The sequence below is a fragment of the Bufo bufo genome, chromosome 2 (assembly GCF_905171765.1).
Source record: "Bufo bufo chromosome 2, aBufBuf1.1, whole genome shotgun sequence".
Classification (NCBI taxonomy): Eukaryota; Metazoa; Chordata; class Amphibia; order Anura; family Bufonidae; genus Bufo; species Bufo bufo.
The window spans coordinates 207,636,558-207,652,921 of NC_053390.1; the positions used below are offsets into that span (position 1 = coordinate 207,636,558).

The following is a 16,364-nucleotide window of genomic DNA, read 5'->3' on the forward strand; positions in this document are numbered from 1 at the left end:
CAAGTTAGAATATACTACGAACTGTGTACATGACTGCCCCCTGCTGCCTGGCAGCACCCGATCTCTTACAGGGGGCTGTGATCTGCACAATTAACCCCTCAGGTGCCGCGCACCTGAGGGGTTAATTGTGCGTATCATAGCCCCCTGTAAGAGATCAGGTGCTGCCAGGCAGGAGGGGGCAGACCCCCTCCCTCCCCAGTTTTAAATTCATTGGTGGCCAGTGCGGCCCCCCCTCCCTCCCCTGTATTTAACTCATTGGTGGCCAGTGCGGCCTCCCCCCCACCTCTAATTAAATTCACCCCCCCCATCATTGGTGGCCAGTGCTGCCTCACCTCTCCCCCCCCCCCCCCCCCCCCCCAATTAAAATCACCTTCCCCCATCATTGGTGGCAGCGGAGAGTTCCGATCGGAGTCCCAGTTTAATCGCTGGGGCTCCGATCGGTTACCATGGCAGCCAAGACGCTACTGCAGTCCTGGCTGCCATGGTTACTTAGCAATAGGAGCATTATACTTACCTGCGATGTCTGTGACCGGCCGGGTGCTCCTCCTACTGGTAAGTGACAGGTCTGTGCGGCAATGCGCAATGAATATAATACTGGGGAGGGAGGGGGGCCGCACTGGCCACCAATGAGTTAAATACAGGGGAGGAAGGGGGGGAGGAAGGGAGGGAGGGAGGGAGGGAGGGGGGGCCGCACTGGCCACCAATGAATTTAAAACTGGGGAGGGAGGGGATCTGCCCCCTCCTGCCTGGCAGCACAGGGCAGTTATTACACAGTTCTCAGTATATTCTAACTTGAAGCGTCCCCATCACTATGGGAACGCCTCTGTGTTAGAATATACTGTCGGATCTGAGTTTCACGATATAACTCAAATCCGATGGTATATTCTAACAGAGGCGTTCCCATGGTGATGGGGACGCTTCAAGTTAAAATATACCATCGGATTGGAGAAAACTCCGATCCGATGGTATAATAGGGACTCTTGACTTTACATTGAAAGTCAATGGGGGACGGATCCGTTTGTAATTGCACCATATTGTGTCAACGTCAAACGGATCCGTCCCCATTGACTTGCATTGTAAGTCAGGACGGAGCAGTTTGGCTCCGCACGGCCAGGCGGACACCAAAATGACTTTTTCCTTCATGTCCGTGGATCCTCCAAAAATCAAGGAAGACCCACAGAAGAAAAAACGGTCACGGATCACGGAACAACGGAAATCCGTTTTGCGGACCGCAAAAAAAACCGGTCGTGTGCATGGCCTAAACACAGCAGAAGCAAATTCCTCTCCACTCTAGGCTGATGTGTATTAGCTATGCTAATAGATTATAATGAGCCAGGCTGAATGTCCCAGGAAGTTTAAAGGGGTTTTCAGAGATATTTTTAATGGTGACCTATCCTCTGGATAGGTCATCAGTACCTGATTGGTGGGGGTCTGACACCCTGGACCCCCAATCGATCAGCACACTAACCACACCGTCGATAAAATAGTAGAGATTTGTGTGTGATTTTTATTGCAGATATCATGCGGATTTTCTGCATACAAATCTGCAGTGTGCAAGTAGCCTTGGGTTACCTGTACACGAGTGCAGGTTGTGCAACAGAATTTCTGCATGGGTTTTTATATGGATTTTTATGTTTTTATGCGGATTTGCTGCAGATCTCACCACTGACACTGCAAAAGGTAAAATCTGCACCAAAAAATAAATACATTGCATAAATAACCGACATGTTCCGCCAGGTCAATTCAGCATTTTTTCGCATGGAAAAAAAGCAAAGTGTACCTGATATCAATCTAATCTCTTTCACTTTGCAGGCACTGTATTATGCTGTGTTTTGTCTGCACGTAATCTGCAATGTGTGACGGTACACAAGTGCAGGTGAACGCACAGAATTTCCGTGCATTTCTGCAGTACATCTGCACCAAAATCCGCAATTTCTAATTGAGGATTAGATGTGGTTTTGCAGCAGATCTCGCTCTTCCATTGAAAAGGGTGAAATCTGCAGCTAAAACCGCAAACATAATTGTCATAATGTGGCTTCTGAAATCCACAATGCAGGTCAATTTCTGTATGGAAACAATCCGCAAAGTGTACATGAGATATGTGTAATGTCATACACTTTGCTGGTACTGTACTACTCTGCGGTTTTTCTGCGCGGAAAAAACTTGCGTATTCTGCAATGTGTAGAGGTGGCCTTGGGTTATGTTCACACAGAGGATTTTTGGTGTGGGTTTTGGCCCAGATCCTGCACTAAAAACAGACACAGAACCTCTCCATTGATCGCATTGGGGAATCTGCATGTTAAACCATATATAAAAAAATATAAAAAGTCAAACACAGTAAAAAAAAAAAAGGAAATTACCTGTCCATTCTTGATGTGGGTTCAGAACTCCCACACAAAATCAGCAGGAATGAAAATCCATGACAAATCCATATTTAAAAAATAATAATATATATTTGATTCCACATCAGTTTCTTTCAGCACAGAAAATATTCTATGTGAACACTGATGCAGTTTTAATGTGGGAATTCTGGATGGGGATTCGGCGCAAAATCTGTGTTAAAAAGTTGAAGAGCTTTTCATTTATACGGTGATTAAAGAAGCTTTCCAGTAAATGTTTGCAATAAAGAATAAGGCCTCTTGCACATGAACGTTCTTTTCCCCCATTTCCGTTCCGTATACGGAACCAAACATTTCAATGGATCCGTTTCCTTATTTCCGTTCACAGATAGAACACGTCCTATTATTGTCCGCAAAACAGACAAGGATAGTACTGTTCCATCAGGGGCCAGCTGTTCCGTTCCGCAAAAAACGGAATGCACATGGACATCATCCGTATTTTTCTGCGGATCAGTTTTTTTGAGGACCGCAAAATACTGAAAAAGCCATACAGTCGTGTGCAAGAGGTCTAAGGTAGAGGCTCTTTAGTATATCGTGTGTGTACTTGATTTTGCTTTCAAGGTTGTCTGCCATCTTGTCTCCTTTTTCATGCGGATGGGTTTCCCCTAATGCAGTCATGTGCAGCCCTGCAACCTACATTTCCCATTAAGTTGCTTGCTATCCAGAGGCAGAGGGGGTAAAGACCCAATACACTGCACATGCTGCGCTCTGAGCCCTATCTAAGGGCAGCAAGTGATGGATCAGTGACGTAGAACTTGTGTCCTTTACTTATAAAACTCCCCCTCCACAGAGATGCTGCTTCACACTGCTCTCCTCTGCCTTGTAAGAGCAGACGGGGGGATACCCATCACAAGCAGGAGTCAGGGGAGAGCAGCATGAAGCTGCATCACCTTGAAATACAATGGACTCTACGCTGAACCCAGAAAAAAGCTGGGGTGAGTGAGGGGAGTTTTATAAGGCTTATTGCACAAGAGTGATACGGAATGAGTCCAGGTCTATTCAGGGAAAAACCGATGGTCTTCCATGCAAGTTCAATTAGTTTTGTCTGTGATTTCATTCAGTGTTTCAGTTTTTTTCCGCATGGATGCAATCCATTTTTGATGTGTTTTTCATGCACAGTAACAAAAACTGAAGAATTACACTCAACATCTCCTAGCAATTATCTGTGAAAAACGCATTGCACGGGGATGCCTTCTGTTTTTAATGGAAATCCCATTCACTTATATGCAGCCAGAGCTGTGTGGAAGAAAATGCAGAATATAGAACATGTTGCGATCTGCAATGCAGAGATAATCAGTGATAAACGGCGCTCATGTACACATACCCATTGAAACAAATGAGTCAGGATTCGGTCTGGATGCTACATGCTTCGCATATGGACAGAAAACTCGCTCCTGTGAAAGAGGCCTAACTGCAACTAATCACTCAATGGACGCACCTACATCACTACATTTCTATTCCCTTATCTACACCAGAAATGATCTCATCAGCAGCATTCTATAAATGGGGGGGTGCATAGGGAGGTACAAAACAGGGTAACCTGGTGGGGAGGGAAAGTGCGAGGAGGGATTTAGTAGATGCTGGTGTAATTCACAGGTCATACCTGGGGACAATGATCTCCTGTCTACATAGTAGAACCCGCTCTTGACTTGTGGTCAGGCTGGTGATCACATGAAATAAGAAGCTTCAGACTGTATGAATGGAACAAATAACACTGCTAGAATATTGCTGGAGAGTTAGCATTAAAAGTCCCAGAAAAAATGCTTGAACTGCTTCTTTAAAGGGAACCTGTCACCGGGATTTTGTGCATAGAGCTGAGGACATGGGTTGCTAGATCACTGCTAGCACATCCGCATGACCCAGTCCCCATAGCTCTGTGTGCTTTTATTGTGTAAAAAAAACGATTTGATACATATGCAAATTAACCCGAGATGAGTCCTGTCCCTGACTCATCTCACGAACAGGACTCATCTCAGGTTAATTTGCATATGTATCAAATCAGTTTTTTTTACACAATAAAAGCACACAGAGCTATGGGGACTGGGTATTGCGGATGTGCTAGCGGCCATCTAGCAACCCATGTCCTCAGCTCTATGCACAAAATCCCGGTGACAGGTTCCCTTTAAGCAATAGTCATACAAAATCAAAGAGGAGTATTAATTAATAAAACACAAGGTAGGGGTTTTCCAACAGTTAGAAGGTTGGGTGCTGGGAGCATAACAAGCGTACTGTCGGGCTGATCTATATACTTTCTGTACAGAATTATGCCCATAAGACCTCATTCAGACGGCCGTAGTGTTTTGCAGACTGCACATGGCCTCAACCACAATAAAAAATGCCTATTCTTGTCCGTGAGTGCGGAAAATAGGACATGCTCTATCCTTTTCACGGTGTACAGTCGACATCTTTTGCGGCCCCATTGAAATGAAGGGGTCCGCACCCGTTCCGCACTCTTTCATACGGCCGTCTGAATGGGCCCTAAAATAAAGCATGCTTTTATAAAATAACCCACTTAAGTAAATGGGTCCGCATCTGCAAACGGCGTGAACACGGACGGTGCCCGTGCATTGTTGACCGTTATTTGGGGTCCGCAGCACGGCCACAGGGCACACACGCCCATGTGCCCTTAGTCTGTAAAAACAAAAAGTTTAGAAGAAGAAGAAGAAGAAGAAGAAGAAGAAGAAGGAAAAAAAATTTAAAAAAAATAAAAATGACCTTAATGCCACCTGCACACTTTACGGATCATACACGTTTTTATCTGCGCGGAAAACGCTCAGCATAATACAGTACCAGCAAAGTGTATGATATTTCACAAATGTCATGTACACTTTGCTTTTCCTTTGGTGTTGAAATTGATCTACTGTTCAGATTTTGAGATCTGCAACAACTCAATTCAACGCAACGGTGAGATCTGCGGTGAAACTGCATCAAATCCACACCAAAAATTGCAAGGAACACAGAAGCCTGGCTTACAGTGCAACGGTGGCGTGCTTGCTGCACTGAACAGTTAATTTGCATATGATAAGACTAATTTCTCCAGAATGAGGCCAACAACTAAGATGGGACCAAGAGCGTTTTACTCAGAGGACCATCACACGCCTAACAATTCAGTTACACGGGTATGGTGGTGGCAAATTCCCTTCAGGGTCCATTTACACATCCGTATGAACGGCTCCGCATGCGCTATTTTGCGGAACGGGTGTGTACTCAATTTCAATGGGAAAAAAAAAAGATAAGAGCATGTCCTATACTTGTCCGCAGCCACGGACAAGAATAGGCATTTCTATCGCAGGGCCGACCACGTGTGGTCCGCAAAATGCGGAACGCACCATGGCCAGTCTCCTTGTTGTGCGGATCTCCAATTTGCGGACCGCAAAACACTTGCGAATGCGTGAATGGACCCTTAGGGTCCTTTCACACGTCCGTGAATGTGTCTGCAGCCGTTCCGCAATTCTGTGGAATGGGTGCGAACCCATTCATTCTCTATGGGGCAGGAATGGATGCGAACAGCACACAGTGTGCTGTCCGCATCCGTATTTCCGGAGCGCGCCCCCGATCTTCCTGTCCGCTGTGCCGTAAAAAAAATAGAACATGTCCTATTCTTGTCCACAATTGCGGACAAGAATAGGCAGCTCTATGGGGGTGCCGGCTGGGTGTATTGCGGATCCGCAATACACTATAGACATGTGAATGGACCCTTTAAGTGAGCAAATGAGACCAGCACAAATACAGTGGGGTCATTATAAAATAGACATTCCTGAGAAACCTGCATTCTACCCGCGAACAGAAGAACAAAAGTACACAATAAACTGACCTCATGTTCCTCCAGTGCACACTTCTCCATGGTCATGTTGCATTTGCAAGTCACCTGCAATAGAATCATAAAAATGAGATCTATAAACTAGACCTAAATATTTTAGGCATGGTTTATACAATAAACTGTGTTAGAAATATCCATAACTGAACAACGAATGTTGATTTACTGAATTTAACAGACTTAATCAGCCCCTGGATAAAGACCTTGGATGTTTCCATTCTAAAGTCTAAATCTTTCCTTTATTATATATTTCTGATTGCTTTCGAATCCACTTCTGATTTTGGGCAAAAATCCTACAGGCAAATCTGCCACAAAACCTCCTCCGAAAACTGTTCAGCCGTAGCCTGACAGAAAAAAACACAGTGAGAAACTGAAACGGTTGGTTAGATATAGTAAGACTGGTATTGCATACGTCAGTCTTAAAGGTCATTGGCATAAAATGCAACATATTTATTAAAAGACGCAGGCCTCTTAATAAATTTGGTGCATCTTCTACAACTATGAGCTGGCATAGATTTTAATTACAATTTATGCCATTTTCACTAAGTATCTTTCTACCCCTCATCTAAGCCTCACCCACTGTACTTGCCACTTTTGAAAAGTGTTGAGAGAAGTGAAGTCACAAAGTATGGTATGTGCCATAATTAAACGTAATGTAAAAAGTTTGATATATCTGTCCCAGTGTATACAAAAAAGTTGTAGAACTTTGCACTGTACAATACCTACATAAAACCAAAATAATCTGTTGAAGGAATTGTCCCATTAAGACGGCTTATCCAAAGAATAGGACATAAGGACCTGATCGGCGGGGGTCCGACCAATGGGACCGCTGCTGATCACAAGAATGGGGGTCTAGTCTCCCCTGTTTGAATAGAGCAGTGATCATGCATGCTCACCGGCACTGCTACTACAGATATCAGAGTACAAGAGCTAAGCTACCTCTGGCAGCCCCATAGAGCTGAATGGAGTGGCAGCGAGCATGCATGACCACAAATGGGGAGGAAAAGGGCCCCCCATTCTCGGGATCAGCAGGGGTCCAAATTGGTCAGACCCCCTACGATCAGATGTTATGCCTAAGGGCTCATGCACGCGTCTGTGGCGTGTTTTGCTGTACGCAAATTGCTGATCCGCAAAACACGGATGCCGTCCGTTTGCGTTCCTCAATTTGCGGAATGGAACAGGCGGTCCATGATAGAAATGCCGCATTCTCTCCCCCCCCCCCCTTCCCAATGAGATTGCACCAGTCACTCACTTGCTGTGGCAGGCTAGGGCCTTCTAAAGTTCCTAATGACTGTACATTCCAGTCCTCTTGGAGAACAAAAAATAAACTTTAAAAAAAAAGTTTTCAAAAATATCCAAAACATTTAAAAATTCTAATCAGATCCTTTTCACATTATACACCACAAAGAAAAATAAATAATAATAATTGGTATCACTGCATCCAAAAATGCCTGAACTATTAAAATAGAAAAGTATTTATCCTGTACGGTGAACGCCATAACAGAAAAAAATAGCTAATGCTTGTATTGCTGTTTTTTTTGTTGCCTCACGTCCCAAAAAGCCATACACACACCAGTAATCATACATAACCACAGAATAAAAGGTGAAGTATCATTTTTGAAGCCCAGTGAATGCAGTAAATACAAAACCCATAAAACAATAGTGGAATTGTATTTTTCCCCTAATTCCACCTTCTTAATAATTTTTTGGCTTTGCAATACATTGTATGGAATATTAAAGGGGTTTTATGAGATTTGTATCCTCTGGATAGGTCAGTATCTGATCGGTGGTGTCCGACACCAGGGACCTCCGCTGATCAGCTGTTTGAGAAGGAACCGGTTCTCCTTTGAGCACCGCGGCCTTCTCTCTGCTTTTCCTAGGCCAGTGATGACCTGTTCATCGATCACATGTCCTAGGAGCAGCTCAGCCCCATAGAAGTGAATGGGGCAGAGCACGGACGCTATACAATGTACGACTCACAAGCCCTCATATGCCTATGTGTATGGAAAAGTAAAAAAAAAAAAATTATAAAAAAAAGTTATGGCTCTTGGAAGGCAGGGATGGGAAAAAAAAAAAAAAAACATTAAAAGGGGTTATCTCAGAAAAGTTATTTCTGAGTTATCCCCAGGATAGGTCAGATCTGTGCGGGTGCAGCACCTGGGATCCCCGCTGATCAGCTGTTAGAAGAGGCCTTGAACACCGCAGCCTCTTCCTAGACCAATGACATCACTGTACATCAGTCACATGTCCTGGCTGCAGCTCAGCTCCATCCAAGTCAATGGGGCTGAGCTGCAATACCAAGTACTGTCACTATACAATGTACAGCGCTGTGCTTGGAAAGCTGTCGGGAGCTTGCATCACTCACACAGCTTTGGTGGGCATAGCAGCTCCCTGAAACAGACGACTGGCAGGGATACCGGGACTTGGACCCACGCTGATGTGAAAATCATGACCTATCCCGAGGATAGGTCGTCATTACTTTTTCCAGGACAATCTCTTTAACCCCTTACCGGGCTTTAAAGATGGTGCCTGCTTTGCTTGGTTCAAATAGTAGGGCCCCTGGACTTAAGTCCGCAACTGGCAGTAAAGCCGATTGCGGGCCTTTAACCCTTCAGATGTTGAAGTCAAATGTGACCACAGCACCTGAAATAGCAAAAACCCCAAAGCGCATGCTTCTGGGTGTGCTTCAGCTCCCCCCAGCGAGGATCGGTTGAGCCAGATGCAGTGTGCAGCAGCCTCTGTCCTCCTGAATGACACATTAGTTCCTATGGAGCCCCCTGCCTGTGCGCTCCATAGGAACATAGGGGGTCATTTATCAAGCTGAAATACGCCTAAATTAGGTGCAGATTGCGACGCAATGCTTAGTTGTGCCATAATATGCGACTTTTCCCGGCTCACGCCAGGTTTGAACAAGGGGGCGTGGCATGGGCAGGGTAGGAGACGGGCTGGTAGGCGCGTCTTATTTACCATTTTTGTTATGCCTGTTTCAGGGGTAGGAAAAGGTCTAAATGTAAGACAGCTCAGCAGAGTCTGGCGACTCTTCATAACTTAGGCAATCCACCACTAGCTGTGGGCCTTTATTAAGACCGGGGTCTAAAACATAATAAATATGCGTCAAAGTGTATTTCTCATACACTCCAATGTTAATGCATTGGAGTGTATGAGAGAAACAATCTAATGATTGCTTGATACAGTTCCCTATGGGAACTATAAAAAAGGTTTTAAAAATAAAAATGTAAAACAATATATAAAAATTCAACTCCCCTCCCTTTCCCCAAAACAATCTAAATATAATAAAAATATTACATAAACTAATACACATCATCGTGTACAAAAATGTCCATACTATTAAAAGATAAAAACATTTATCACAAATGGCGAAACAGAGAAAAAAAGCAAAATGGACAAATTTTGGTCACTTCACTTCCGAGAAAATTTTTTTATAAAAACTGATCAGCTTATATACTGGAAATTGGTATCAATGAAAAGTACAGATTGCCCTTAGCAAAAAATGAGCCCTCACACAGCTCCATACACAACTATCAAAAATATGGCGATAACCTTTGGAAAAAAATTTTTTTTTTCTTTCCAGTATTAAAAACAAAAAATACTATGGGGGAAATTGATCAAACTGGTGTATAGTAGAACTGGTGGCTACTTTCACACTCGCGTTTTGGCTTTCCATTTGTGAGACTCATTCAGGGCTCTGACAAGCGGTCTAAAACGGATCAGTTTTGCCCTAATGCATTCTGAATAGAAAAGGATCTGCTCAGAATGCATCAGTTTTCCTCCGTTCAGTCACCATTCCGCTCTGGAGGCTGCATGCAGCGTATTTCTGTCCGCCTGACGAAGCGGAGCAAAACGGATCCGTCCTGGCACACAATGTTTTCTCTGATACAATCTGGCACAATAGAAAACGGATCTGTCCCCCATTGACTTTCAATGGTGTTCAAGACTGATCAGTCATGGCTATAGAAGACATAATACAACCGGATCCGTTCATGACGGATGCATGCGGCTGTATTATTGTAAAGGAAGTGTTTTTGCAGATCCATGACGGATCCGCAAAAAAACGCTAGTGTGAAAGTAGCCTTAGTTGCCCATAGCAACCAATCAGATTCCACCTTTCATTTTTGACAGTTCCTTTGGAAAATGAAAGGTGGAATCTGATTGGTTGCCATGTGCAACTAAACCAGTTCTACTTTACAATAAATGTTTCCCTATATATATATATATATGCGGTATCGTTGTAATCGTACTGACCTGGAGAATGAAAGTAACAAGTCAGTTTTACCATACAGTGAACGTCATGAAAACAAAACCCATAAAACTGTTACAGAACTAAGTTTTTTTTTCCAATTTCACCCCATTTGGAATTTTTTTACAGCTGCCCACTACATTGTATGCAATGGTAAATGGTGGAATTAGAAAATGAATCTTGCCCTGCAAAAAACAAGCCCTCATACGGCTAAGTGACAGTATTTTCTTTGTTTGACCTGAAAATAACACATTACTATAACACAAATACATCATACATAATAAAAAACTGAAAACACTAAATGCATTATGGTGTCCAAAATGAATAATCTTCAGTACCTAATACATAAAACTATTCCTGCCAACTCTTACCAGGGCATGCTCACTGGCATGGTGATCCTCCATCTCACTTCTGGGGATCGGCTCTTTGCACAGCTTACATATGATGATATTGCGTCTGCAGTGAATCTCATGGATGGTGAAGTTAACCACAGGAATGTCATGTTTACTATATAAACCATACAAAAAGAGTAAGATTAAAGGCTGATAAAGAACAGTCTTGCTGTAACTTTTAGTTCTTATTTTAAGGGTCCATTCACACATCCGCAATTCCATTCCGCATTTTGCGGAACGGAATTGCGGACCCATACATTTCTATGGGGCCGCACGACGTGCGGCCCCGATAGGAATTACGGACCAACACTTCCGGGTCCGCAATTCCGATCCTGAAAAAAATAAAACATGTCCTATTCTTGTCCGCAATAGCGGACAAGAATAGGCATATTCTCTTAGTGCCGGCAAAATGCGAAACGCACATTGCCGCTGTCCGTGTTTTGCTGATCCGCAAAACACACACGGATGTGTGAATGGACCCTAAGAGAATCTGTTACTAGGATATTCAGTATTAAACCAGGGAGAGATCACAATGACTCCTGTATAGGACATTTTACTCCCTAAAAAAAGTCTTAGGATCCATTCACACATCCGCAAAATGGGTCCGCATGCGTTCCGCAATTTTGCGGAACAGGTGCAGACTCATTAATTTTCAATGGGGCCGGAATGTGCTGTCTGCATCCACATTTGCGGATCCGCACTTCCGTTCCGCAAAAAAAAAAATAGAACATGTCCTATTCTTGTGATGGCGGACAAGAAAAGGCATTTTCTATGAGAGTGCTGGCGTTGTGCGGTCTGCAAAATGCGAAACGCACATTGCCGGTGTCCGTGTTTTGCGGATCCGCAAAACACATACGGACGTGTGAATGGACCCTTAGGCTTATTTTCCCTGCCATTCATGAGTGCAGGGCAAAATGGGACAAATAGGACATCAGTGATTAATAGTATTCTCTGTGGAAGTGTGTATACAGAGATAGCTGTCAGTTACTGATATCTGTACACAGGGAGGTGTTATCAGTGATTGATAGTATTCTCTGTGTAAGGCCTCATGCACACGGCCGTTGTTTGGGTCCGCATCCGAGCCGCCGTTTTGGCGGCTTGGATGCGGACCCATTCACTTCAATCCGCATCCGTTGCTCTGTTCCGCGGCCCCGCAAAAAAAATATAACATGTCCTATTCTTGTCCGCAAAACGGACAAGAATAGGCAGTTATATCAATGGCCGCCCGTTCCATTCCGCAAATTGCGGAAGGAACACGAGCGACTTCCGTTTTTTGCGGGTCCGCAGTTTGCGGATCGCAAAAAACGGCACGGTCGTGTGCATGTAGCCTAAGTGTGTATACATAGATAGCTGTCAGTCACTGATAGTTGTACACAGGGGAGGTGTTATAAGTGATTGATATAATTCTCTGTGTAAGTGTATATACATAGATAGCTGTCAGTCACTGATAGTTGTACATGGGGAGGTGTTATAAGTGATTGATATAATTCTCTGTGTAAGTGTATATACATAGATAGCTGTCAGTCACTGATAGTTGTACATGGGGAGGTCTTATCAGTGATTGATAGCATTTAGAGATAAGCGACTCTCGTGTTGAAATTTGTTTGCAATTCGTTTACTGGTAAAAGGTGAATTGCGCTATGGATTCCATTACCACGGTCCAGAACACAATTCTATGACGGAATGCATAACGGAATGCCTTTAGAGGCATTCCGTTATTCATTCCGTCATAATAGAAGTCTATGGGTTGCATAACGGATCCGTCCCGTTTCAGTCATAGAATTGCGTTATGGTCCGTGGTAACGGAATCCATAACGCAATTCACCTTTTACCAGTAAAGGAAGCGTAAAAGAATTTCAAAATATGAAATTTGCTCATCTCTAATAGCATTCTCTGTGTAAGTGTGTATACAGAGATAGCTGTCAGTCACTGATAGCTGCACACAGGGGAGGTGTTATCAGTGATTGATAGTATTCTCTGTGTAAGTGTGTATATATAGATAGCTGTCAGTCACTGATACCTGTACATGGGGAGGTGTCTTCAGTGATTGATAGCATTCTCTGTGTAAGTCTATATACATAGATAGTTGTCAGTCACTGATAGCTGTACACAGTCAGGGAGAAGGAGAGTTGTTTTTTCTCTCCGTTTGTGACGCTCTCCACTGTGATTGGACCATGGCACAGCCAGTGAGAAGGAGACGCCCATTGAAAAACCCTGGCGTCTCTTCCTCCCTGTACCGATGCTCAGGATTAACATATTGAGCAGGAAAACTGCAGGGGGGCACAGCGGGGTGTATGAGCGATATTTGAAAATCAGCAGCATCAGCAGGGGGGTACCCCGCAAGGAAAGGTATTTATCTAAACTAAAAAAATAAATAAAAAAAAACACACATGAAAGGTCCTCTTTAAATGTCCTTTTTCTCAGACCACACTATTTTATTAGAGGCCACTCCACTTTTTGTGACAGCCCCGCCGCCTCAATGTATGTTTGGACGCCGATGCCAAGTCTGATGATGCAGAATCCCATTACCACACACGGGGAGATATGCCAACTCTTCTAGGTGTCGTAGGATCCCTTTTTTTCCCCTTGAAAGTTGGCAAGTATGAGGTCATCTGGTTCTACCAAAACTGGTGGATTCTGATGACTTTCATCTAATGTGTAGGCCCCCTTATTAGAACTTCTTTATACAGAGCCAGTAACACAGGTGTCTTACATACAGTCTGCAATGGAATTTCATGCAGATATTACCCATTGCAGAGTATTTTATCCTCTGCATCTGGATAGGGGTTTGCATTCTTATGCATTGTACAGATTATTGTGTAGTTTTGCTATTAGGTTAGGTTTACATCTGTAGCGAATTTTCCTTTTTTCCTGTTCTGGAATAGGGGGAAAAAAAAAACAAGGTCAGGATTCAGCAGCACCTGGTGGACCCTGGTGACTATAATTGAGTCTGTCAGGCTTCTGGCACTCTGCTGGGCAGTGGCCTATTACAAGGATACGCTCTGTACTCAGCTTGCCGAAGCTTTCACCGAGCAGACGCCTCGTGGCCACATGTCTGCCCAGGAGGCTCCACTGCCTCTGCCTGAGCTACAACTACTACCACTAGCAGAAACAGCAGCACCAGCTCCTACTTTTTGTCAAAACCTGCAATGGAGGCTCCAGAACAAACCTCTGATGTTCTGTATGGATATGTCACTGGTATTACATAGCACCAGAACCGATCCCCGAGACATTTCTGTCCTCTGCCCATAAAAAGCAATCCACAAGCTGCCATTATGACACATTACTCACCAGTTTCCGCACAGCCGTGTCTCCTGCTCAGCACTGGAATCCATGGTCAGCGTCTCTAAAGAAAACAGCACAATCACTATCACTTTCATTTCTCAGTAAGACCATAAAAAAAAAAAAAAAAACATTCCTCAGAAACTCCCTCCTGAATAACACACTCTACTACAGGAGCCCTAGAATCTGTATGGAGGAGGTCACATGGAAATAAAACATCCCTCAATCTTAGGGTTGTCACGATACCAAAATTTTGATTTGATTTCGATACCATAAGAAAGTATTGCGATACTCGATACCAAGCAAAAATAATAAAAACAAAAAAAAGCCTCGTGCATTACGCATTTTATGGAACGTCTGGCCCATAATAGAACAGTCCTACCCTATTTTTTTTTTTGGGGGGGGGGACGACAAGATGACCAAAAAAAAAAAGGTAAATTGCATGTTTTTTTTTATATTTTTTTCTGTTACGGCGTTTAATCGCATAGGAGATACTTTTTGATATTTAATCATTCTGACTTTTTCAGACGTGGCGATATGTAATATATTTATTTTTTATTGTGTTTACCATATATTTTTATATGTAAAATTAGGAAAGGGGGCTATTTAAAATTATTATAAAAAAGTTTTTGTTTTTTTTACTTTTTATTTAATAACTATTTCCCCCCTTAGGGGATAGAACTTGGGATCTTTTCATCCCTTGTCCTATTCACCCTAATAGAGCTCTATTAGGGTGAAAAGACGGCCAGAGCCGAAACTTGACCCTTCAGGGAGCTCAGCGACAGTCCCATCTCAAGTCCGGACTGAAGAAACGAAAGCACCATCGGGATGGAAAAACGAAGGGGAGGGAACCCCGAGTTCTCACAAAAGGCAAGGAAGGCCTTCCAGGTACGATAGTAAATCCGGAAGGAAGCCGGCTTCCTCGCTCTGATCATGGTTCTAACAACCGAATCCGAGAACCCCCTCTTCTTCAGGATGGCGGTTTCAACAGCCACGCCGTTAAACGAAGTTACCGTAAATTCCGACGGAAGAGCGGTCCCTGAGACAGTAGATCTTCTCTGTCGAGAAGAGGCCATGGGGCGTCCGCCAGCATCCGAGCCACGTCCGAGAACCATGTGCGGCGAGGCCAATCCGGGGTGATGAGAACGGTCAGAATCCCTTCCGCCTCGATCTTGCGTAGAACCTTCGGCAGCAGAGGAAGTGGAGGGAAGACAAAGAGGAGGCTGAAGTCCTGCCTCGGAGACACCAGCGCGTCCACCCCGTACACCTTCGGATCCCGGGTGCGAGCCAGGAACACCGGGAGCTTGTTGTTGAGCCTAGACAACATCAAGTCCACATCCGGACAGCCCCACCGGCGGCAGACGTCTTCGAATACATCCGGATGCAGAGATCACTCGCCTGGATCCACCTTGTTGTGGCTTAGAAAGTCTGCAGTCCAGTTGTCTACTCCTGGAATGTATACCGCTGACTACACCGGAACGTGAGACTCTGCCCACAGCAGAATTCTCCTCACCTCCTGCATCACCGCCCGGCTGCGGGTCCCGCCTTGATGGTTGATGTAAGCCACAGCCGTGGCATTGTCCGACTGAATCCTCACCGGGCGGCCGGCAAGGAGAGGGAGTGGAAAATCGCTCTCAGCTCCAGGATGTTGATCGGGAGGTGAGATTCCGCCGCCGACCAAACCCCCTGAACCGTGCGGGACAGGAGAACGCCGCCCCAACCCAGGAGGCTGGCATCGGTGGTGACGATCGTCCAGGAGAATGGAAGGAAAGATCTTCCCAACGTCTGGTTCATAGGGGAAAGCCACCAAGGAAGAGCTGCCCGAACCCACTGAGACAGGCGGATGCGAGCGTCCAGACCACGAGAGGTCTTGTCCCAGAGGAAAAGGATCTCCTGTTGCAGCGAACGAGTGTGAAACTGGGCATATGGCACGGCCTCGAAAGAGGCTACCATAAGACCCAGGACCCGCATGCACTCCCGGATGGAGAGACACGGGGAGCGCAGCAGGAGCTACACTGCCCCCTGGATCTGGGACGACTTGGAGACTGGAAGAAACACTTTGGCGGCCGAGGTATCCAAAACCATCCCCAGGAAGGAGAGCTTCTGGGAAGGGAGGAGAGAGGATTTTGGGAAGTTGATCAGCCAGCCGAACTGTTCCAGAGTCTGAACAGTGATCCGGACGCTGTCCTTGGCCTGTGGAAGCGAGGGGGCCTTTA

At 44.7% G+C, this 16,364-nt stretch overlaps 1 protein-coding gene across 2 annotated transcripts in view; it reads right to left on the reverse strand.

The window, feature by feature from the left end:
• TRAFD1 (TRAF-type zinc finger domain containing 1) overlaps positions 1–16,364 on the reverse strand; it is a 65,724-nt gene that overhangs the window by 28,536 nt on the left and 20,824 nt on the right. For both annotated transcript variants that reach the window (XR_005776145.1, XM_040416051.1), the window contains exons 2-4: positions 14,158–14,212; positions 10,846–10,981; positions 6,214–6,267 (exon numbers count right to left, since the gene is read on the reverse strand). Coding sequence is in view for 1 of the 2 variants with exons in the window: in XM_040416051.1 (XP_040271985.1) it covers positions 6,214–6,267; positions 10,846–10,981; positions 14,158–14,201 (234 nt within the window). In the remaining variant the exon portion in view is untranslated. The remainder of the gene's footprint in view (positions 1–6,213; positions 6,268–10,845; positions 10,982–14,157; positions 14,213–16,364) is intronic.